The sequence below is a fragment of the Budorcas taxicolor genome, chromosome 18 (genome assembly GCF_023091745.1).
Source record: "Budorcas taxicolor isolate Tak-1 chromosome 18, Takin1.1, whole genome shotgun sequence".
NCBI classification, from domain to species: Eukaryota; Metazoa; Chordata; class Mammalia; order Artiodactyla; family Bovidae; genus Budorcas; species Budorcas taxicolor.
The window spans coordinates 54,252,601-54,275,654 of NC_068927.1; the positions used below are offsets into that span (position 1 = coordinate 54,252,601).

The 23,054-nt window shown below is 60.5% G+C and overlaps 2 protein-coding genes and 1 non-coding gene across 3 annotated transcripts; 2 read left to right on the forward strand and 1 right to left on the reverse strand.

The window, feature by feature from the left end:
- The first annotated feature begins 894 nt into the window (after positions 1-894).
- Positions 895-5,491, forward strand: KLC3 (kinesin light chain 3). The gene is made up of 12 exons (XM_052656630.1): positions 895-1,152; positions 1,658-1,888; positions 2,190-2,259; positions 2,689-2,908; positions 3,272-3,359; positions 3,437-3,538; positions 3,810-3,983; positions 4,567-4,657; positions 4,733-4,773; positions 4,859-4,965; positions 5,106-5,169; positions 5,420-5,491. Exons 1-12 carry the CDS (start codon positions 895-897, stop codon positions 5,489-5,491), a joined length of 1,518 nt encoding a protein of 505 aa, XP_052512590.1.
- Positions 5,281-21,709, reverse strand: ERCC2 (ERCC excision repair 2, TFIIH core complex helicase subunit). The gene is made up of 23 exons (XM_052656629.1): positions 21,603-21,709; positions 21,189-21,288; positions 19,178-19,255; positions 19,033-19,095; positions 18,741-18,854; positions 16,415-16,531; positions 16,216-16,332; positions 15,774-15,897; positions 15,587-15,683; positions 15,369-15,502; positions 15,079-15,247; positions 13,019-13,137; positions 10,656-10,725; positions 10,496-10,565; positions 10,301-10,402; positions 9,256-9,319; positions 8,637-8,758; positions 7,165-7,257; positions 6,995-7,067; positions 6,718-6,788; positions 6,482-6,625; positions 6,233-6,376; positions 5,281-5,844 (listed from the first exon to the last, which is right to left on the reverse strand). The coding sequence occupies exons 1-23, from the start codon at positions 21,605-21,607 to the stop codon at positions 5,752-5,754; spliced, it is 2,283 nt and encodes a 760-aa protein (XP_052512589.1). The 5' UTR covers positions 21,608-21,709; the 3' UTR covers positions 5,281-5,751.
- Positions 19,432-19,503, forward strand: TRNAG-GCC (transfer RNA glycine (anticodon GCC)). Its single transcript has one exon. It is a non-coding gene; the product is annotated as a tRNA-Gly (tRNA).
- Positions 21,710-23,054: the final 1,345 nt, after the last annotated feature.

A 23,054-nucleotide genomic window follows, 5' to 3' on the forward strand; every position in this document is an offset into this window, starting at 1 on the left:
AGAGGGGAGTGTGTGTCCCAGAGACATCGTCCCCAGTGTCGTTGACCTTGTCACCCCCATACAACCCCATGCAGTACCACGTGTGAGACTCCCCCCCACCCATTACCATCTGGGACTCAGACCCTCAGCTGTCACATGGCCCGTGTGACACCCCTGGGCCATGCCTGCCACACGTGTGTTCCAGCACGCCTTGGGCTGGCCGGGCCTGTCTGCAGTGGAGGGGGGAGCCGGTTTCCTCTGGTCTGTCAGCTCCTCAGGTCCCCAGGAGTTGCCACATGTGGGGACCCTCCCTGACCTCCCCAGTACCCAGGCCTCCTCGGCTTCCCGCACCCCAGCCCTGTGGCCCTCTCCTCTGCCCCACCCCACCCCCAGTGGTCTGACTGGTTCCCAACAAAAACACCCTGAGACTGAGCTCACGGAGAGGCTGCCGCCTCCACACGTCCCGCCCCACACGCCCAGCAGGGGAGGGCACCTCCATCCGGTCACACAGCCGGGCCGGCCGGGCTGGGGGATCCGGGGTCCTTGGGGTCGGGAGGGCTGACCAGGTGAGCTGAGGGCAGGTGGGTGGCCGTGGGATGGCTGCTTGGCTGTCTGGGTTGATTCCACACCGGGAAGGTTTGGGAGTTGTCCTCGGGGCCGGGCCCCGGGGCTGAGGACAGGCGAAGGAGACCAGAAAGTTTCCAGCTGCAGGCTCGCCAGGATGGGCGTGGGACAGGTGGCCGGCTGCAGTGAGCAAAGCATGGAGGCAGAGGGCTGGCTGGGATGGGCGGATGGGGCAATGGCTGGGAGGGGATGTGTGGCCCAGTGACGCGGAGGCCGAGGGGTGGGCTTGCCTGGCCCCGGCAGTGACCACCAACCCCCCACCCCGGTCCTGGTCCCCCCCCAGGAGCAGCCATGTCCGTGCAGGTGGCGGCCCCGGGAGGTGTGGGGCTCGGCCCGGAGCGCCCAAGCCCCGAGGAGCTGGTGCGGCAGACGCGACAAGTGGTGAAGGGGCTGGAGGCCCTGCGGGCAGAGCACCGGGGCCTGGCCGGGCACCTGGCGGAGGCCCTGGCGGCCCAGGGCCCGGCGGCTGGCCTGGAGCTGCTGGAGGAGAAGCAGCAGGTGGTGAGCCACTCGCTGGAGGCCATCGAGCTGGGGCTGGGCGAGGCCCAGGTAGGTATGAGGGGCGCACTGTCTACAGGGGTGTGGCTCAGGCCTGGGGGGTCGCCCAGGGGTGAGGGGCCAGGCGGGCTGGGGGGTGGTCTGGGCAAAGGGGGGCCTAGGGGCACCTGGCCCGGGACAGGGAGCCTCTAGTCCTGAGATTGGATCCCTAGCCTGCAGTTGTAGGGGGGTTCCTTCTGTGTGGCAGGGATTCCTGAACCAGGTGGGGTCCTTCCATAGAAGGGTGGGTCCTGGGCAGACTTCCGGGTTGCCCGGGTGGGATATGACGTGTCCCTGTGTGTGATCTGTGTTTCTGGGTGAAACGGGAGGGAGGGGTCCCCCCGGCAGGATCGGGGTGTGGCCCTGGGACTCGCTGAGCATCCCTGGAGCCACATCGGAGGGCTGTATGTAATCTGGGGCACCCTCGCTCGATTTGAGGCCCTGGGCTGGGTGGGGGCCGTCTGGCAGGGTGGGGGCCGGGCGTCTGACTCGCCGCCCCCCGCCCACCCCCTGGCAGGTGCTGCTGGCACTGTCGGCACATGTGGGCGCGCTGGAGGCGGAGAAGCAGCGGCTGCGGGCGCAGGCCCGGCGGCTGGCCCAGGAGAACGCGTGGCTGCGGGAGGAGCTGGAGGAGACGCAGCGGCGGCTGCGGGCCAGCGAGGAGGCCGTGGCCCAGCTGGAGGAGGAGAAGAGCCACCTGGAGTTCCTGGGGCAGCTGCGGCAGTACGACCCGCCCGCAGAGAGCCAGGTGCGGCCGGGCTGGCAAGGCGGGGGCCCCCAAAGGACCCCTTGTCCCTCTGCAGAGCCCCCGCCTTCAAAGGTTCCCTGGCCCCCCTGGAACCTCTGAAGAACCCACCACAGATCCCAGATCTACTGGAACTTACTCAGAAGCCTGCCCCACGCCCAGCTGCCCCAGAAAGCCCCAGGATGCTCCCAAGCCCTCAGGAGACCCTTGCCCACCACCTCCCTCAAGCCCTGGGGTTCAGGACCCCGTCTCAGAATCAGACTCCCAAGCCCCGTGACACCCTACTTTCCTCCTCTCTCTGCAGCAGCCTGAGTCCCCCCCTCGCCGGGACAGCCTGGCCTCCCTGTTCCCTAGTGAGGAGGAGGAGCGGAGAGGTGGGTGCGGTCTTAGCCATGGAGGATGGGAGGCCGAGGCTGGGGAGAGCGCATCTGAGTCGCTGGACCCCGAGGTCTCTGGGGAGGATGGGGCAGCTCAGGGCCAGGTGTCAGGAGGGTGAAGCAGGTGGCTGTGTGTGTGTGTTGGGGGGGCGGGTAACAGGGCAGGTGAGGCTGGAAAAGCTGGAAACCAGGCCTGTCATGGCGACCACAGCTCCAGGAACCAGGCGGCTCCCGCGCGTCCATCCCACAGGCCAGGCCCCCTCCTACGGGCCAGTGAGATGCCTGGGATTCCCATCTCGGGAGCCAGTGCAGGGGCCCGCGGTCCCAGGGACCAGCGGTGGCTTTGCGGGGGGCATGTGTCCCCTGGTGTGTGGGCTGGGGCAGCAGGAGGCCTGCAGTGACTCGGTGCCCCGCACGCACCCCCAGGTCCTGAGGCAGCGGGGGCCGCGGCAGCCCAGCAGGGTGGCTACGAGATCCCAGCCCGCCTCCGGACCCTGCACAACCTGGTGATCCAGTACGCGGGCCAGGGCCGCTACGAGGTGGCCGTGCCGCTGTGCCGCCAGGCCCTGGAGGACCTGGAGCGGAGCTCGGGCCACTGCCACCCCGACGTGGCCACCATGCTCAACATCCTGGCGCTGGTGTACCGGTGGGGGCCGCCGCCGCTGAAGGGCAGAGGGAGGGACGTTGTTGGGCAAAAGTGGGGAGCCCTTGTGTCCTACTCTACAGCACAGGGTACCTTCAGGGGTGGGGCGGAAGGGGACGGAGATCTGGGGAGACCACAGAGACCTGGGCAGAGAGGAGTTGGCGTGGGCGAGACCCCCAACAGAGTAGGGCGGAGGCCTGGGGCGGCAGAGGCTTGGCACCCACCTGGGGGCATGCAGGGACCCTGTGCTAGATCTGGGAGGGGTGGGGACACCCAGAAGGGACCCCTGGGGGACGCCACCCATGCTCAGCCCAGCCCAGGGCCCCGGCCCTGGCCTAACCGCCTCCCCCCGGGGCTGCTCCACAGAGACCAGAACAAGTACAAAGAGGCCACAGACCTCCTCCACGACGCCCTGCAGATCCGGGAGCAGACGCTGGGCCCCGAGCACCCTGCGGTGAGTGGGGGCCCGGGAGGGAGGGCGGGGGGCTGTAGGCTGGGCGCCCCTCCCCTGACCCCCTCCTGACCCCTCAGGTGGCCGCCACCCTCAACAACCTGGCTGTCCTCTACGGGAAGCGCGGGCGTTACCGAGAGGCAGAGCCCCTGTGCCAGCGTGCCCTGGAGATCCGGGAGAAGGTACTGCCCGGCCTGGCTCCCGTGGGGCCCCGTCCCACATGGCCCTTCCCCTGACTCTGTGGCTCTCGCGTGACCCTGTTTTTGTGACCCCAGACCTCTTGTGCCCTTCCCATGTGATGTTGTGAACCTAGAACCAATTTGAACCTAGAGTTCCCAGTCCCCTGACTCACCACCCTTGACTCCAGCTACCAACTCATGAGCCTCGTCATGATGGCTGCTGGCAACACGTGGCCCGCCAACCCCAGATGACTTGTGAACCCATGACCCCTAGGTCCTGGGCGCCGACCACCCGGATGTGGCCAAGCAGCTCAACAACCTGGCCCTGCTCTGCCAGAACCAGGGCAAGTTCGAGGAGGTGGAGCGGCACTACGCCCGGGCCCTGAGCATTTACGAGGCCCTGGGCGGGCCCCATGACCCCAACGTGGCCAAGACCAAGAACAACTTGGTGAGGGCACCTGGAGGCGCGGCAGTCTCGGTCTTGAGGCCCCAGCACCGGGCGAGCACCCATTGCTTGACGGGGGCCCCATCTCTGCCCAGCCCTTGAGGGTGCCCCACGGGGCTGGGCTTCCACACCAGTGAAGCTCGCCAGCTCAGAGGATGTGGAAGGGTCGGGAAACTGGCAGGTTGGTGGGGGCCAGAGAACTGCTCCAGGCAGAGAGGCAGCCGGAGACACTGGCTGGGAGCAGAGAGCATTTGTTGAGCCAGGCCCCCTTCTCAGGACTTTCCCTGGACCGTTTCAAGGGCCTTGTGAGGGAGGTGCTCCCACTGCCCCATTGTGCAGATGAGGAAACAGGCATAGAGAGGGCTGTCGCCGGCCCACGGTAGACTGGGGAGCAGGCCCCTGCTCCGAGCCAGCAGGGCACCTGCCCTGTGGGAAGCAGTGGGCTTGAGCTCCAAGCCCACTCTGCGGTCGGCTGAGGGCCTGGAGTGCGGGGTGAGGCCGGGCCGCTTCCTGGGGGGCCGGGAAGGAGGTGCCGGGTGCGGCGCTTAGATGAGCCAGGATCACCCAGGCCATGCCCTCCCCGCAGGCCTCAGCCTACCTGAAGCAGAACAAGTACCAGCAGGCGGAAGAGCTGTACAAAGAGATCCTCCGCAGGGAGGCCCTGCCCGCCCCGCTCGGTGAGCCCCCGGCCCCTCCCCTACCCCGGGGGCTGCTCAGCATTCCCCCCCCACAATGTCCCCATCTGTCCCCAGGAGCCCCCAACACAGGCACCACTAGTGACGCACAGCAGCAGGTGAGGAGGGCTTTGTGCGGGCTCCCAGGGGAAGGGCGACGCGGGTGGCAGGGGAGGCTGACCGGCGCCCCGGCGCCCTCCCCAGACCCTTCGTCGGAGCAGCTCCTTCTCTAAGCTCCGGGAGTCCATCCGGCGCGGAAGCGAGAAGCTGGTCTCCCGGCTCCGAGGCGAGGGGGCGGCAGGGGCGACCGGGTGAGTCCGCCCCTTTCCTCCTGTCCTGCTTGAGGACCGTGCTTGGCTCCCGCCTCCCCTGCGACACAAACTGTCAGGCCCGGTGCCCGAGTCTCCCAGGGTGGGAGCCAGACTCACTGCCATGCCCCAATCCTGGGCAGGATGAAGAGGGCCATGTCACTCAGCATGCTGAACACGGATGGCTCGAGGGCGCCCGAGAACCAGGTGAGGGGACCCCTGGATTGGGTGGGACAGGCCCAGAGGCTGGGGGAAGAGCTGTACAAAGAGCTGGCATTGGTCAGGCTGGCATTGGAATAGACCCCCACACATGAGCACGATGGGTTTTATTTGGGTAGATGCAGGGGGATGGAGGGGTTGGAGTTGGGTAGGGACAGGAAGATGGGCCGGCGGCATAGCCCCGCTGGGCAGGGGCAGCCCTGTGTCTTGCCCTCAGCTGCCCCATGCCTGTCCCCAGTTCCCCAGGCAGCACCTGAGCGAGGCCTCGCGGACCCTCAGCACCAGCACCCAGGACCTGGGCCCCCGCTAGAGGCGACAGGACCACGTGGCTGTGGCTTCTCAGGAGGAGCGGGAGGGGTGGGCAAGGGGAGGGAGTCCTCTCCTCTCCCTGATGGCTCCCCACGGCTCCGGCCTCCCTGAGCTCCACTCCTGAGATTAAAGGCTGTAGATCTGGCAGCTAGAAGGTCTCCCTGAGGTGTCCTGTGGGGACCTCCAGGCCCCTCCCGGAGGCCCCTCCGAGCACCGGGACCGAGGCCGGCTAAGACTTGGGCGTCACGGCCCCGCCTGGCGCTACAGCTGCTGGGCAATCTGCTCGATCCTCCGCAGAGTCTCCTCTGACTCCAGCTGCTCCAGGCTGAGCAGGGACAGGCCCAGCTGGTCCTCCTGGGAGTGAGAAGAAGGGGTGTCAGCTGGCCCACATCCCCCCACAGGGCTCAGTAGTGACAGGAGGCGCCACCCAGGGGCCCAGGACAGGATGCTTGAACTAGAAATGCCCAGTCAACTTGGGTCATCCCGTCCCTGTGAACGGAAGACGGGCCCAGGGAGGGAGGTAGCAGAGCGCCAGGTCTGAGCCAGAGAGGACTGGCCTTCCACAGCCCCCACGAGCAGCTCGGGGCACCCGCTAGGGACACACTGGCATCAGGAGCCCTCAGCTCTCCCCCAGCTGCCAGGCACGGGCTGGGGGGTGGCACGCACACAAACCTCCCTCTGGGGCAGGCTGGGTTTGGGGCTCGGGAAGAAAGCCCAGGGCTCTTCCCAGAAGAGGGCTCACCCGGTGGAAGGGCTGTGCCATCTGCCTCAGGAAGTACTTGGCGACCTGGACCCCCTCGTCGACGGTCAGGTTGAGGTTGGCGTCCGTGAGGTGCTCCTGGATCCACCGGGGCAGCTTCCCTCGCTTGTCAGCCCGAGCAAACCGCTGGTGGTGGTGGGGGGCGGGGTGTCAGGACCCTGGTGGGAGAGCCCAGGCACCCGCAGCCTGGCCCTCCCCCTCTGGTTGGCGGGGGCCCCGAACCCACCGCACCTTGTCGGCAAAGACCATCAGGCCATAGTCCGTCTTGCCCCTGATGGCCCGACCCACACACTGGGCGGCGTGGCGCATGGCATCAAAGGTGAGAAAGTCGTTTTCACGAATCTGGAACTGGTCCCGAAGGTATTCCAGCCGTGCCTGTGGGTGCAGAGATGGGGGCCAGGGACGTTTCTCACACTAGCCCCAGGGGAGGCCTTCACGTCCGTCCGCCTGCCCCCGGCGAGGCTCACCTTGAGAATGCGGCTCTGGGTGTAGACGTAGGGCACCCCGAACATGATGACGGCCCGCCCGTAGTGGTGCACTGCGGGGCGAGGGGGAGCAAGAGAGGGCTGACTGCGCGGAGCCCAGGTGCTCTTGCCATCAGAAGGGGTCCCCAAGGGCCCTGCTGGGCGCCCAGGGATGGAGGGAAGGGGAGGCCCCTGTGTGTGCAAGATGGTGGGTGGGTGGGTGAGGTCCCCTCGGGGAACAGAAACGGCCACACGGGCAGGGAGGGCCAAGTCCACTCACCAAAGTCAATTCCCTCGGACACCTTGCCTCGGGCCACTGAGAGCAGGATGGCACCGCGGCCGTTCTCACAGGCCTGGGGAGGGAAGGCCAGGACGCAGACGCGTCGCCAGGGAGCTGTGCCGCCTCCGGCCCCTCTCCGCCCAGACTCCCCTTGTCCCCCCAGTACCCACCTCCTGGTACTTCTCCAGGGCAACACTGGTCTCAGCCCCATCCTGGGTCTCGATGAAGAGCAGCTTGTTCCTCTGGATGTTCTCCAGGATGCCCTTCAGGGAGGACAAGGGGAGGTCAGGATGTGGGCGGTGGACGGTGGGTTCAAGGACGGGGGTGTCCTGCTTAAACTCAGCTCTGCCACTGACTCCGGGGCGACAGGCCACCCTGTCCCCTGGCCTCGGCCTGCCCTCTGGGGACCGGGGGAGGGTGGTGGCAGGGTCCAGCCTCACTTCTTTGGAAAACCCTGTGATCCCTGGAGGGAACCAATCCCCATCTTCTGGACAAGTGGGGCAGGCAGGTGGCCCGGGTGACCAATCAGGATGCTCCACCCCCAGCTTGTGATTGGTGGGCAGGCTGAGGTAGGCCAGGCAGAGCCAATCAGAGGCTGCCTTGAGCGTACACATTTGACACTGAAATAGACTCGTGGTTCTGATCAAGGACAGACGTGCGACAGACCAGAGAGACAACACAGAGGGCCCAGAACAGCCCCCAGTAGAGAGACCCGTCACCTGTGCCACTCAGTGTGGCGGGGGGAGCTCGTTTCAGCAAACGGGCCTGGAGCAACAGATTTCCAAACGGGGAAAAAATGAACCTTGACTTACATCCTACACAAAGATGAACCTGCGGTACCTCAGAGCTTACATGTGAAAGTTAAGACTACAAAACTTCTAGACGGAAGCACAGGAGACCATCTCTGTGACCCTAGGGTAGACAGAGGTTTCCTAACTAGGACACAAAAGACACTGAGGACGTGGGGCACAAGTGGCTGACACTGTGCAGAAAGAGCCTGAGGACGAGACCGAGGTCTTGCCTTTGTGCATGACATTCCCACACACGCTGGTGTTAGCCACGTTCACTTGTCTCACCCCAAAGAAGCGCTTGCTCTAACTTACCCGAGAGCTGGGCTCATGGCACAGAATCATATCCTATCAGGGGCCCAGTGCCCAGCTGTGGTGAGCCCCATCTCCAGAATGCCCCATGACCTCACCCACACAGTCCCCAGAAGGGACTCCTCCAGGCTCTTTGCCCCAAGTCTCTGTTTAGCCTTAATTCTCCCGAACCTTCCTTTAACCCCACAGCACCCCACTACACTCACGCCTGCTACCCAGTGTCTCCACACCACACCATACGAGCTGGAGGGACAGCTGGGGGTAACCAGGAGGGAACCAGGAAGCCCTCAGGTGGGGTGTGGTCAGCCCTCCTGAGGGGCACACCTCTGAGGAAGGGGCCCAGTGAGGCCGCTGATGTCCTCGTTCTTAACCTGGATGTGGGGGCACGGTGAACACAGTTCTTTAAACTGCCCTCTGCGTTTTATACGCTGTCTTGTCACTTGCAATACACATCACCATTTAAAACACAAGAGGAAAGAAGCCAACAGAGGAACAAGCTGAGAGCTCAGAGGGTCCGAGCGCGGGGCCAGAGGCGGGCGTACCTGCTCGTACCAGGAGGCCACGGTGCTCTCCATGTATTGGTAGCTGGTGAAGAAGGCCACGATGCCGTCAGGGACCACAGCGGACATCTCCAGCAGGAGATTCCCGTAGTTCCGGATCACCGCTATGAGGGTGAGAGGTCAGACCGTCTCCTGGCCTGGGTCCTCCTCCCCACTCCCCATCAGAGCTTTCTTGTCTGAAACTTGGGGTTCCTAGAAACCCCACTGCCAGCTGTTCACACGCATCCCAATCCTCCTTCCAGACTCATGGGAGGACTGCCCCTTGACCCACCAGTTAGGTGTGGCCATGTGACTTGCCACGGCCAGTGAAGAAAGGGCCGTGTCACTTCCAGGCAAGGAGCTTTACGAGCCAGTACACAACCCACCAGGATCCCTCCCGTCCCACCTCGCCAGCGCAGGGATGTGTCCGATGGTGGAGGTTCCCAGAAGGGAGAGGTTCGTGGCAGGCCCCCACCAACCCACAGCGGCACGTAGCACAGGCAAGAAGCAACCTCTGTGTGAAGCCACTTTGACTTGTTACTGCGTCCAGGACCCGGTTCATGCTGACCAACCCACCTCCCCTCCTGGGACCCACACAGACCACCCGCTGTAGGAACCATACCAATATCTTCCCGGGTCTCAAACTTGGAGCTGATGGCCACCTGGTCGTTGCCACGGCCGATGATCTGGAGAGCGCGAGAGGTTGTGATGAGCATGCTGCAGCAGCCGCCCCGGTGTGCCCACGGGCCGCGGGGTAGCGCTGCTGTGTGCTTTCTATAGACACAGCGTCACCGAGTGAACCCTCAGCTACCCTCTTATCTGCGGGCTGCAGATGAGTGACCTCAGGCTCACAGAGGGCGAGTCGCCCGCCCAGGGTCACCCGGCAGATAGACAACAGAGATGGAACTGACCCCAGGTCTGTCTGTGTGTCTCACCAGCAAGGACCCTCTAGTCTGCCCCAGCCTCCAGCCAGGCGGTTCCAGGAAGCTGCCCCTCATGCCACTGGCAAAATCACAAAAGCACTGTGTGGTGGAGGGTCCTTACCAGCCCACAAGCCCTGAAGGGCAGCTCCGAAAGCCAAAACACTCAGGAAACTCCAGGTGCTTAAGTCTGGCACAAACTCATTTGGTAGCAAGAACTGCCCTGCACGGAGCCTGTTCAGTGTGCTGACGGATCTCCCTTGGTCTGACTCATCAGAATGTTTGCTCAAATATGATTTTCACTAGAGGGATTTGCTCAGACCCCTTGGGAGTGTTTCAAGTCTGGAAAATTCTCAACTCTAAAACACATCTGCCCAGCGACTTCAGAAATGGGACCGAAGGCCCATGTTACGAGGTTCATTTCAAAGAGAAGAGGACTGAGGCCGAGTGGCAGGGTCACTTAGCAAGGTCACTGCCAGATGACGGGCCAGGTAAAACCCCGTTAACCAAGTAGCAGGCCCTGGGCCATGAAAGCCTGTCACACTCACTGTCTCACTAAATCCCCTCAGCCACCCTGGGAGATCAGAGGGGGGGTGTTCCCATTTCACAGATGAGAAAACCGAGGCTCGGGGAGTCAAACTCAAGCCCAGGTCTGTCAGAACTCAGAATCCGTGCCCTCAGCTGCCTGAGCAGCAGAGAGGAAGGGCGGCCCTTGTCCTACCACCCTCTGCCACCTCCCCCACGTACCATGGGGCAGAGGCAGACCCGGGCCAACGTCATGGTGAAGGTCGCCATGGTGACGGGGTGGAAGTCCAGGATCTTGGGGTAGATGTCCAGCGGGGACAGTGTCTACAGCGGGGACAGCAGAGGGATCTCAGCAGGACTGGGCAGGAGCCAGGAGCCCCCCGGGGAGGGCTGGAGGCCAGAAGGGAGGGTCCTCACCCCGGATGTGATGATGACGGACTGGAAGCGCTCAAACACGGGTTTGATGGCCAGTGAGGCGTCCATGCAGCTGTGGGGAGCAGACCAGGGTGGTTAGGGCCAGGCTGCGGGGGCCAGGGCCCTGTGGTCCGCTGACATCCCCCCTGGGGTGGGATCTCACCTGAAGTGCAGGATGGGGTTGGCAATGGTCGGGGTCCTGTCGTCAAAGGGCTCGATGATGATGGTGAAACCTACAGGGGGCCGGCGGGATTCCTTGAGGGCCAGGCATGACTCCGCCCACTCGGCCACGACCCCCCACTTTCTCCCTCCACTCCACTCCCCCTCCCCTCATGTTCCTCAGTGAATGCCACCAGCCATCAGAAGCCCAACGCTACAACCCAGGCCCCTGAGTCCAATATATACCCCAACCTGCCCGCCCCTCCCTTGGGCCGACACCTGTGTGAATGTTCACAGAGGACCCTGAGCCGGGCACCAAAGGCTCACCCCTCACCCTCCGGGGCCCACAGGGGCCCACCACGCCCCTCCAGCCTTCTCCCACCAGTTTTTGTCTGAGTGGTCAGGAGGCTGGTCAGCTCTCCTCCAAAGTCCAGCTGCCCTCTGAGTGCTTCCCTGGCCCCGCCCAGACCGGCCGCCATCACCCCCTGCCTGGCCCACTGCAGTCGCTCCTCATCCCCGCTCCCTTCACAGCGGCCAGAGGATCCTTGAACTCGAGTCAGGCCACATCCCTCCCTGCTCAGAAGCCCCCAGGGCTCCCCACGACCCTCCCAGGGTCCAGAACTGTCGGGGGGATCCTGCCACCCCAACCCCCTTCCCTCTGTGCTCACAGGCTTCCTGCCTGACTTTCAAAACCACCAGGGTCACACACACAAAAGAACAACCCCACCAGAGTCATTCCACCCCAGGGCCTCTGCACGTGCCCCACTGTCTGAAAAGCTTCCTGAGGCGGCTGGCTCCTGGTCATTCAGAACCCAGCTCAAATGTCAGCTCCTCAGGAAAGCCGCCCTGGTCACCGCAGACACTGTGTGCACGGTCCAACACAGTGCCATGACTGTGTCTTGTGAAAACGATCACTTTCTGGAATTATCTTCCGTACCTACATCTTTGCTACCTGTCTTCCCTGCTAGAATTTAAGTTCTGGGAGGTCAGGAATGAGGTCTTTCATGGTTCCTGCCATCTCCCCAGGGCTGGGCCTGGCCCATTTATGGAGCAAATAAATGAATGAACGCATCTGCATAATCAATTTCACTTAGCAAAGATGTTTTTAAAAATATCATCATGTTCTCTGTGCCAAGCCCTGGACTGGGAACACAGCAGTGACTGAGACAACCCTGACCTCGCCCTCTCAGGACTCACAGTCCAAGGACAGGGACACAGAGCTGTCCCCAGAGTGACCACTCTGAGTGGGAAGGCTGGGACAGGGGAGCCTAAAGGAGAGGGCCTGGCCCAGCCTCGGAGCCAGAGGGGCTTCCTGGAGGAGGAGGAGACGTCTCTCCTGAGCCAAGAACTGAAGGGTGACGGGGAAGACAGTTGGGAAGATGGGGAAAGCTGTTCCAGGTACAAGAATGTGAGGTGTCGGTAGATGGAGAAGTGGGGAAGAGAGGACAGACAGACCAAGGGGGAGGATGGGATGGACAGAGGGACAGAGGGAGAAAGAAGATTCCAGTGACACTTGCTGCCCATCGGCGCTGGGGTGGGGACGGGCTATCTTCCTGCCAAGGCTGGGCCCGCCCGCGGGCCGTCAGACAGGCTGACCTAGTTTGCTGGATAGAGGAGTAATCCCCGGGGATGAGACTGAGCCCTTGGTAGCTTAAAGCTGATGAGTGGGGGGCAGAATGCTCTCCTGTACCCTCCCAGCAGGCTGGAAATCTGAGCGTCCTCCCCCCAAGGCCCCGCACGACCAGGCACCAAGTCGCGGCCTCGTCACCTCCCACGACTCTCCCCAGCACCCCTCCCGCCCTGGCCCAGCCTCTGCCAGAAGAGTCCTCTAAAGTGCAATCTGCCCCTACCTCTCCCTGTTCAGAACCTGCCACGGCTCCCCAGTGCCACTGGGAGCATGACCACCCCCCCGCATCCCCCCCGGGGTGAGCGGACCCTGCAGAATCTCGCCTTCCTCGTCTCACGCCACTGCCCACCCCCACCCACCTCCATCTGCAGCCAGAGAGAGCCTTTACAAATAACCACCTGAGCACAAGGCTCACTCACTCAAGGGCTGTTCGTGGCTCCCCACTGCCCTCAAAATAAGGCCCAGAGCACTTCCCTGGTGGTCCAGGGGCTAAAACCCTGCATTCCCAACACCGGGGGCCTGGGTTCGATCCCTGGTCAGGGAACTAGATCCCACATGCCGCAACTAAAGATCCTGCACGTCACAACTAAGACCGGCGTGGCTAATAAATTTTAAAACAAATAAATAAGTCCAAACTCCAGAGCCCAGCCTGTCCAAGTCCCAGGGGCTACCCTCTAGGCCCTGCCGGATCCCAATTCCAGCTGCTGGGGGCCGGCAGAGGCAGGAAGAGGCGAGCTTACCCTTCGCGTAGGTGCTGACAAGCGTGGCGAAGTTAGCGAGGAGGGTGAGTGGGGAGAAGTCAGTGAGGTCCGAGATCTCCAAGGTGTGCAAGAGGGAGCGGAGGCGCTCGGCGCAGAACCTGGTGGGGTGGGGGGCGGGCAGGTGAGGGAGGTGATGGCTGCAGGCTGGATAGCCCCCTCGTCACCGTGCTCACATGCCGTCTCCCCAGCCGCCTGGCAGCTCTGGGAGGTCAGGGTCTGGGTCACTCTGTGTCCCCACCTTGTACCACTGCCCATCACAGGGGGCGCAGCCACAGGAGGGCACATAGAGCAAGAATCTCACAGCCCAGAGTCACCACCCAAATTCTTAGACTGTGAGGAATCTGCCTGTAAGGCAGGAGACCCTTCCTGGGTCGGGAAGACTCCCTGGAGAAGGGCATGGCAATCCACTCCAGTATTCTCACCTGGAGAATCCCATGGACAGAGGAGCCTGGTGGGCTACAGTCCAGGGGGTCACACAGAGTCAGACATGACTGAGCAACTAACACTCCAGAGTCACACAGTCCTGTCACATGAGGTAACGCTCTCATACACAGGTTCTCAATCAAAAGGGGCAACCCATAACCACCCCCAGCATCCCACGGTCAGCACGTGAACGCCACACGGCCACAGGGTCACACACTCCCGCCCGGATCTCCACAAGGTCAGTCTCGGCCACAGTCCTCAGTGACACAGCGTTAGAGTTCTGCACGCTCCCAGACGATGGCCTCGGTGACGGCTCCTCCCTCACCGAGCCTGACACAGGCTCCATCAACGGCACACAAGCAAGGCCACCCAGCTCGAGGCAGGGACAGGCCGTGTATGGAGCGGGAGCACCCAGCTTTGGCGCCAGGCAGACGGTCAAGTTTAAAACCTGCCTCCTGGGACTTCCCTGGTGGGCCAGTGGTTAAGACACCCAATGCAGGGGGCCCAGGTTCAAGCCCTGGTCAGGGAACTAGATCCCACATGCCGAGCGGTATGCCCAAGAAAAATAATAAATAAAATGAATAAAACCTGTCTCCTGTATGTCCTTTCTTCCAGTCTGCCTATCCCCCAGGCTCGATCAGACGGCCCCTGTGTTCCTGCAGCCTCCAGGACACCCCCCCGCCCTGAGCCCTGGACTGACCCTGTCTGGGACGGGTCTGTCTCCCCAACTGGACTGTGAGCCCAGGAGGGCAGGGCCAGGGCCGTCTCCATCACTGTTGTGTCCCCAGCACAGAGCAGGCCCTCGGAACACGGACCCTGTGACTCGGATCCCCTCTGTCCTCACAAGTCTCTTATGAGGGAAGAAGGGTGAAGCCGCACCAAGGGCTCCCACCTCCTCAGAGGCAGAGCAGCCAGGAGCCCCAGAGCCCCACCGGCAGGGCTTCTGGTCACAACCACACACAGTGCCGGGAGGCTTCCCCTCCACGGGACACAGCGTCCTCATCGGCAGCACAAGGCGGGGGCGCTGTGTTGCGTCCCTGGGCCGTGGACTGCAAAGCACTCGGCTCGTCATCAGTGCTCTAGACCGGGTGGGTTCCTGGGGTCGCTGCTTTGTCATTAAACCACCACACGAACCTGGGGGTAAAGGGGCTGACCCCCTACCCCTTGCACAAAGGAGGAAACTGAGGTTCAGAGAAGACCAAAGACTGATCCACAGCACAAAGGAAAAGCAGAGATAGCTCCACCCCCACTCCCGAGCCCCTCATCACTGGCCCTGCCCCCCAGACTGCACCGGAGGGGCTGGCTCCTGCCCAGGGGTTGGGGACCAATGAGAGGCCCTGGCGGGAGGAAACGGGGAGTGAGCATTTTCTCCCAGCTCCCATCCCGCTGGCCCATCAGGAGCCCCTCTCCAGGGCCGCTCCCTCCATGGCCTGGAGTGAGAACACCCCTGAGCACTGGCCAGGGCCCTGGGGGCTCGCCCCCGCCCCCCTCCCTCTGCACACAGTCTTCCATCACACTTCCTGAGGTCAGTTCTCTGATCATGGCTATTGACAAGGGCGCCCACCCCACATCCCCACCGGGACCCCTCCCACGCCCAGCCCACGCGGCAGCCGCACCTGAGGGGCTTGCGCTGGATGCAGACGCGCTGGGCCAGGCCGCTGAGGAAGGCGGGCGGGCTCTCCTGGACCACATGCTGCACCCGCAGGCGCCACTTGACGTACTCCAACAGGCGGCGCAGGAAGCCCAGGAAGTGCTCGGCAGTGCGGATGGAGCCGGGCACCGCCTCTGCGGGGGAGACCTGCTCAGCCAGGCGCAGGGTGGGGGGCGCAGGGGAGGGGAGGGGAGGGGAGGGGAGGGGTGGGGAGAGGCGGGGCGGGGAGGCACGGGGGAAGGGGGCGCGGCTCACCCTTCAGCACTTCGTCAGGCAGCACCGGGTTGGCCAGGTGGGCATCGGTCTCCCGGGCGGCGCTGGCCTCCCGCAGCCCCTCCACCAGGCGGCGGTACTCCTCTCGCAGTCGCTGCTCGTCCGTCTCCTTGATCCTAAGGGGAGTCGGGGTGTGGGAAGAGCTGGGCCACTTGGGGGGCAGGTCAGGCGCCAGGGTCTACGGGCCGGGGCACCCCCACCTGAGCACCGTCTTCTGCAGGGTCTCCAGGTTGGCCTGGCACCGATCCAGGGTGCGGCGGGTGAGGTTGACACTCATGGAGTCGATGCAGACGTTGTCTGGGGGCCGGGGAGAGGGCCGGGCTCAGGCAAGCGGACGCAGCACCAGCGGAGGGGCCGCCTCGCCTCCCCGCCCCACTCTCTGCTCACCGATGTTGTGGGCCTCGTCAAAGACGACCACGGCCTTGCGGGCCAGCTCCTTGGACACCAGGTCGGCAATCTTGGGGTCCAGCAGGTAGTGGTAGCTGTAGACCACCACGTTGGCGTGCAGGATCTGGGGGCCAAGGGGGCAGGGTCACCCCGGCCCGCCTGCCAGCGCCCACCCCCAGGGCCCTGTCGCCTGGTGGACTCCACCAGGTCACATCTCTCCCTCCCAGGCCCGGAGAGGTGAGGCAAAGGGAAGGACACAGGCAGGTGGACAGACAGACACAGACATGCAGGCAGAGGCGAGGAACAAACAGAAGTGAAGAGGTAGAGACAGACTGAAGAACAGACACAGGCAGACCAATAGGGGGATCTAGGCAGGCAGACAGGCACACCGACCGGCAGCCTGTAACCCTCCCCCCCACCCGCAGCCCCAGTGCCTCCTCACTGAGTATCGGGCCAGGAAGTATGGGCACCAGCCCTGGCGCCGTCCTACGGCCTTCAGGTCATCCAGGTTGTAGATGCCCGTGGGGAGGGGCACCTGGCGCCCGTGAACATCAAATTCCTGGGGTGAGAGGGTAGCTGGGGGTCAGGGGGATTGACTGCTGCAACTCGCCCTCCCTCACTCCCCGCTGCCCCACAGGTACCTCGTAGAAGCGGCAGTGGGGCAGGCTGGAGTCCCGCTGGTACTGCGCCCGCACGTATGAGGCCGTGAGGCTGTGGCATTTCCCGTCCACGTCCTTCCCAAAGCGCAGGGGTGTCACCTGCAGGCCGGGGAGCATCTTAGCACCAGGACAGGCCAAGAACCCTGAGCACGCCTGGAACCCGGGGCTGAACACCTGACAGCTGGTGGGTGGGAGGTCATCCTTTGAGATGACCAGGGTGGGACTTGGGCAAAACTTGTCCTGAACCTGCTTCGTGATTAAACAGTTAAGACACCTGCAAACTTACTGCAAGGATGCAAGAGTGGCCCAACCGTTGGGCTCTTATTCTTTTTAAAATGTTAAACCCTAAGACTTCCCTGGTGGTCTAGTGGATAAGAATCCGCCTGCCAATGCAGAGGACACAGGTTCGATCCCTGATCTGGGAATAGCCCACATGCTGCGGAGCAACTAAGACCGTGTGCCACATTACTGAGCCCACGAGCCTAGAGCCTGCACTCTGCCACAAGAGAAGCCACCACGACGAGAAGCACACACCGCAACAAGAGGAGGCCCTGCTCGCTGCAGCTAGAGAGTCTGTGCACAGCAGTGAAAGCCCAACACGGCCAAAAATAAATAAAAAAACGAACAAAACATTAAGCCTCGTGCAATGTCAATTATACCTCAGTTTTTGTTTTTGTTTTTAACATTAAGGCTTGAAGAACCTTCAGCATGTAGATTACACTTTATCTTTTAAAATGCTACAACAGCCAGAAACCTTGGCAAGGTCTGAGAACTAGAGGAGGTTTTGATCACAGTTTGAGACCTTCCTTGGCCCTGCCCTGCTCCGAACCCTCCAAGGCTGTTGGTGGCATCATCACAGCCCAGGGCTGCCCTTCCTCAGAATGAAACTGTTCTTTCCCCAGAGTGAGGGCTCTGAGGCTGTGGGCCCTCCCTCTCCCATTTCATCAGTGACAAAGACTGTGCTGCTTCTTTCTCTTTCTTTACATTTTATTATTACTTTTAACAAGCAATACAGGCATTTCCATGGTGATCCAGTGGTGAAGATTCTGCACTGCCAATACAGGGGGTGCAGGTTCGATCCCTGGACGAGGAACTAAGATCCCACATGCCGTGGGGTGAGGCAAAAGATAATAAATAAAAATGGGTGCAAGTGTGTCATATGAGGCACGCAAGGCTAAATGTGTCACAGATGCTCCCACAGAAAAGTATTTTAAAACTCTGAAAACTTTCGCTAGGACTGAAGCAGAGAGATATTAGCAAATCTACTTTGAAACACTCACTTCAGTCCAGACGAAGACTACAGCCATGCTGGTAAGTCCTTCCAAGGCAGCAGGCCCATGGAAGGAAAAAACCGAGATGGAAATATCTGGCGCAGCCTTCAGCCTTATCCAGGTCACTATACAGCTCTGGAGACAACTAAGACACTGCCCTGAAGTACAGTATAATACTGCTTATGCCCTTACCACGTTTCCAGAAAACCTACCCCAGCTCATTAACTCTCGACTTCTTACTATCCTAATGGGGACTAGAACCACCCTTTGCACGTGTTCTGGACACACCCATGCAGCGATTTACTACATGGTGCCTCTTCATTTGTGGCTCTTAAAGTCCTAAGGCAAACTCTTACTTAAAAGCAAGCATCTCAAGGGACTTCTCTGGTGGTCCAGTGGCTAAGACTCCCAGCTCCCAATGCAGGGGGCCCGGGTTCGACTCCTAGTCAGAGAATTAGACCTCACATGCTACAACTAACACCCAGCACAGCTAAGTAAACACATAAATAAATAAAGCGACCTAGCACAGTCGGCCCTCCTGACCTGCAGTTCCCGATCCCACAGATACGAAGCGTCAACTCTACATTACATGACTAATTCATTTCACAGCTAGAAGTCTGTCCTTTTTGACTGCTTCACCCATTTCACCCAGGCCCCACCTCCTTGCCCAACCTTATCAACAACGGTTAATGAAGCAGGTAATTAATTATCCCCATTTTACAGACAGGCGGACTGAAGCCCAGACAGCAGAAATCACGTGTGCAAGAGTATATGGTTAGTACGTTCCAGAATCAGGAAACCAGGCCTGCCAGACTCCAGGAGCCACCTCTTCATCTCTCCCAGGCTGGGGGAAGTGGGAAGGCTCCCCGGAGGAGGTGTGCCTGAGCCATGAGTGATGAGAGAGAAGAGAACTTTGTGCGTGGCCCCTGCACATCTCCCTGAGAGGTCTGGTCTGGGTGGGGATCTAGAACCCCCGGTTGGACGGAAGGGTTTCCTCAACCCTGACACTTAGAGAGAGGGGAGGAATGAGCACTCACCTCGGGATGAATACACAGGTTCTTCCGGGAGCTCAGAGCCAGCCCCAAAAATGGCAGCTTCTCGCCCTCCTGTTTCTCATAGAAGCTCAGTAACTTTCGAAGTTCTTCAATCACCTGTTACAGACGAAGGAGGAGGGAACTGGCCTCAGTGAAAGTCCAAACCCCTGTCCAGGCAGGTTCTAGCCCCTTCCCCAGCTTCCCACTGGGCTCAAAGCTATGGTGGCAACCACCAGGGAGACAGATGGGTTAGGGGACAGTGAGGGTGGGGGGCCTGGGATAGCCCAGGGCTCACCTTCTCAATCTCAGGCACAGTCCTCGAGCAGTAGATGAGTTTAGTCACCTCCAGGGGATACGCCTGCCGACAACCATGGGCTCAGCCTCGGCCCCCGTCCAGCCTCCTCCTGCTGCCCCCTCCTCGGGCCCAGGGAGTCACTTACCCGCTGGTACGCCATGATCAGGGCCAACAGGGACACTGTCTTCCCAGTGCCTGAGGGCATCTCCAGGACTCCATGACCCTGTTTGTGGTAGGCAGGAGGGACACGATACAGGTGCTCAAAACTCCAGGGACACAAACTCTGGGACCCTCCCCCCAGAATGAAACCATCTTGGAATAACAAGACACAACGTAGCAGTTAGAAATCTAGGCCTCAGGGGCAGTGGATCTGAACCCCACTTTTGCCACTCTGGAATCTCCCTGGTGGCTCAGACGGTAAAGCGTCTGCCTGCCGTGCGGGAGACCCAGGTTCGATCCCTGGGTTGGGAAGATCCGCTGGAGAAGGAAATGGCAACCCACTCCAGTAATGTTGCCTGGAAAATTCCATGGACTGAGGAGCCTGGTGGGCTACAGTCCATGGGGTCGCAAAGAGTCGGACACGACTGAGCAACTTCACTTTCACTTTGCCACTCTGGTTGAGTGGTCTTAGGCAAGACCTTTCAACCTCTCTGAGGACTCTGTGTCTCTAAAAACTGGCCTACAGTGGTGAAGACTGTGAGCCTTCACTACCGAGGGCCCAGGTTCAAACCCCGGTCAGGGAACTATGATCATGCAAGCCATGCAGTGCAGCAAAAAAAAAAAAAAAAAAATAGGGGTTGGGGGTCTAAGAAGCTCTTCCTCATCGCAGGACTATGAGGAATAGGGACAAACTGCAGGCTAAATATTTAGTGCAATATCGGATTTATATGTATGCTAAGTCCCTTCAGTCATGTCCCTTTGCGACCCCATGACTATAGGACTATAGCCCACAAGGCTCCTCTGTCCACGGGGTTCTCCAGGCAAGAATACTGGAGTGGGTTGCCATGCCCTTCTCCAGAGGATCTTCCCAACCCAGGAATCTCCTGCATTGCAGGCAGATTCTTTACTGTCTGCACTACCAGGGAAGTTCTATCTGATATGTAGGAGCCTTCTCTTTTAACCTAGCACAGCACTTACCTCTGTGCCTGGCACTATTACTAAGTGTCTTACATCAGAGTATCTCAGCCTCGACTCTCTTGACATTTGGAGGCCGCATACCATATGATTGTGGGGTCTGTCCCCCACTGCAGCAGCAAATGTGGCCTCTACGTACTAGATGCCAGTTGCACCCCTCCTCCACTAGTATTGACAACCGGGAATGTCTCCACACTTTACTGAATGTCCTCCGGGGGTCAAAATGGTCCCCAGTTGAGAACTTCTGCCTTACTTAGTGAATTAACCCCTGCAGCCCTCATTAATATGAAAGTGAAAGTAGTGAAAGTGTTAGTCACTCAGTCCTGTCCAAGTCTTTGCAACCCCATGGACTGTAACCTTCCAAGCTCCTCTGCCCATGGAATTCTCCAGGCAAGAATACTGCAGTGGGTTGCCTTTCTCTTCTCCAGGGGATCTTCCCCACCCAGGGATCGAATCCCGGCCTCTTGCATTGCAGGTAGATTCTTTACCATCTGAGCCACCTGGGAAGCCCCATATTAAGCTGAGGTAGGTACTATTACTATGGCTATTTACCAAAGTGAAGACTGCAGAGGGGAGATTAAGTGATTTACCCAAGGACACACTACTGTGGGTAGCCAATTCCTGAGTCTCTATATGCCTAAGCCGACCACGGAGCAGTTCAGCCTTTGATAAAGGTCAGCTGATGCTATTTTTAATTACTATTATTTGAAATACCAAGTTTGGCAGCGGGGGCTATCACAAGGACCTCAGATTTCTAAACTCTAGACCAGAGGTCCCCAACCTCCAGGATCTAATGCCTGATGATATGAGGCCTAATGATCGAATGTCTGACAGACCCAATGTAATAATAATAGAAATAAAATGCACAAAAATGAGTTTGAATCCCTCCGTCCGCAAATTGAATTCTCCAAAACTGGTCTTTGGTGCCAAAAAGGTTGGGGACCACTGCAATCTCAGTCTTAAAGGCGCGTGTTGATCAGCCCCACCTCTCAGGTGGGCAGCGGCGGGCCCGGCCCCCCCACCTTGGCATCCAGCGTGCGTTTCAGCTCCAGCATGTACGAGAACTGCTCCGGGTAGATGTAGTCGTAGGGGAAGTAGACCAGCAGCCCGTCCACGTTGAGCCTGGCGGCGGGGGCTGCCGAATCAGTCCCCCGTCCCCTCAGCCCCTCTCCAGCCCCCACACTCCCCTGCCGCCGGGCCGAGAGCGGTTGCCCGCCGAGCGCCGGCCGGCTGGTCCGTCCCGCACATCCCCCCGGTTCTCTAGCAGCCTCCAGGTCCCTTCGGCATTCCCTCGCTGGCCCTCCCCGCAGCTATCCCCACCCCAGCGCGGCAGCCTCCCTTCGCTCCGCCGGGACCCGAGGCCTGACCACGCGTCCCCGCATCTTCCGGACCCCCACTCCCGCTCGCGAGCCGCGAACCCGGGACCCCCCTCTCACTTCATGGCGCCGGTCGCGGTTTGGAGCGGCGTCGGCCCGCCTCCCTTATGAATATTCAGGAAAGACAGGCTCCTCAGGGTATCCTCGAGGCGCTGCCCCACCTTCTTCGCGACGCCATTGGCTGAACCTGCCCGTCACTCCCCATTGGAGTGACGTCAGGAGGCACAGTGCGCGTGCGCACGGCAATTGCGGGAGGCGGGTTCCGGGGTAGGTGTGGCCGGAGGCATCGCGCAGGATCGCCGAGTACCAAGAAGGAAACGCTGATGGAAGAGAACTGAGAGAATCGATCTCATTCGCTGGGATTCGATCTTCCCGCGTCTGTCCAGATTACCTGAGCAGGGGATGCATACTCAATTTTATTCTATTATATTCTTGGTTTTAAGAGGTACACCTCCCTTTCCCCCCAACTTCAATAAAGTAACCAAGTCTACAATGGGAGAACCCAGAGAGGGTCAGAGCCTGGGGGATCATAGAGGGCTTCCTGGGAATCTTCACAACCCAGGGGCCGAATCTAGGTCTCCCGCATTGCAGGCGGATTCTTTACCATCTGAGCCACCAGGGATGCCCTGTGCTGTACATAGTCGCTCAGTCGTATCGGACTCTTCGCGACTCCGTGCACTGTAACCCACCAGGCTCCTCTGTCCATGGGATTCTGCAGGCAGGCGCTCCCAATTATCATGTCCCGTGTATTTGCGCTTCCTGATTTCCGATGCACGCAGTAGTAACCGCAGTTTGCAGCAAGCAGAAGCGAGCAGAAGCTGGGAACAAGAGCTTAGTTCCTGATCAGGAACTTCACCTCTGGATCTCAGAGGCCAGAGGCTAGGACCTGGATTCCCAGTCTTTGCCTGCGGCGTTAAGAAAAAATTCGGGGGAGGAGGCAGAAGGTAAAGAGAAAAGTAAAAAGTTTATTGGAAAAGAAGAATACATGTGGAAAGACGCAGGGGCAAACTCTGGGGTTACACCTTTAGGAAGTTTAAATCTGTTGTAAGGGGGCAGTGTTCCAGATCTTGGTCTTCCTTCAGGCCAGTCATCTTGCTTTGTCCCCCCTCCCTCCCCTGAGGTGCCCACTCAACTCTCAGCCAAGATGAATCTGGAGGTGAAGTCTTCTGGGACCAGCAAGCCGCATTATGGCCTGGAATTAGCGTGGTGTGTCTCCCTTGTCCCAGAAAGGGTGAGGGAGGGGAGCGGAGAGCCCTTAATCCTTTACTCAAACAGTGTTTTGCCCCTCTTTGTCCTTGCCATGATTATTATCTTAAGGTGTTTACAAGAGACAAAGACAGGCTATTTACCCTGTATCTGTTGTTACTTCCATTTCGGAGGGCAAACAGGAGGCTGATTGTAAAGGCCTAAACTGGAGCCCACCTATCTCCTGTCTCAGGAAATGCTAACAGAAGGCTAGTTGTAAGTATCCAGCCTGAAGCTCACTTCTTCCTGCCCCATGAAATGCAAAAA

Excerpts from the sequence above, each read along its gene's own strand:
- ERCC2 (XM_052656629.1), bottom strand. Across the intron at positions 15,503-15,586 it reads CTGCAGAAGACGGTGCTCAG|GATCAAGGAGACGGACGAGC; the intron begins GTGGGGGTGCCC and ends GACTCCCCTTAG. Across the intron at positions 6,626-6,717 it reads CCCAGAGCCGCATTCTCAAG|GCACGGCTGGAATACCTTCG; the intron begins GTGAGCCTCGCC and ends CTGCACCCACAG.
- KLC3 (XM_052656630.1), top strand. The coding sequence starts at position 895 with ATGTCCGTGCAGGTGGCGGCCCCGGGAGGTGTGGGGCTCGGCCCGGAG. Across the intron at positions 2,909-3,271 it reads ATCCTGGCGCTGGTGTACCG|AGACCAGAACAAGTACAAAG; the intron begins GTGGGGGCCGCC and ends GCTGCTCCACAG. Across the intron at positions 4,966-5,105 it reads GGGGCGGCAGGGGCGACCGG|GATGAAGAGGGCCATGTCAC; the intron begins GTGAGTCCGCCC and ends AATCCTGGGCAG.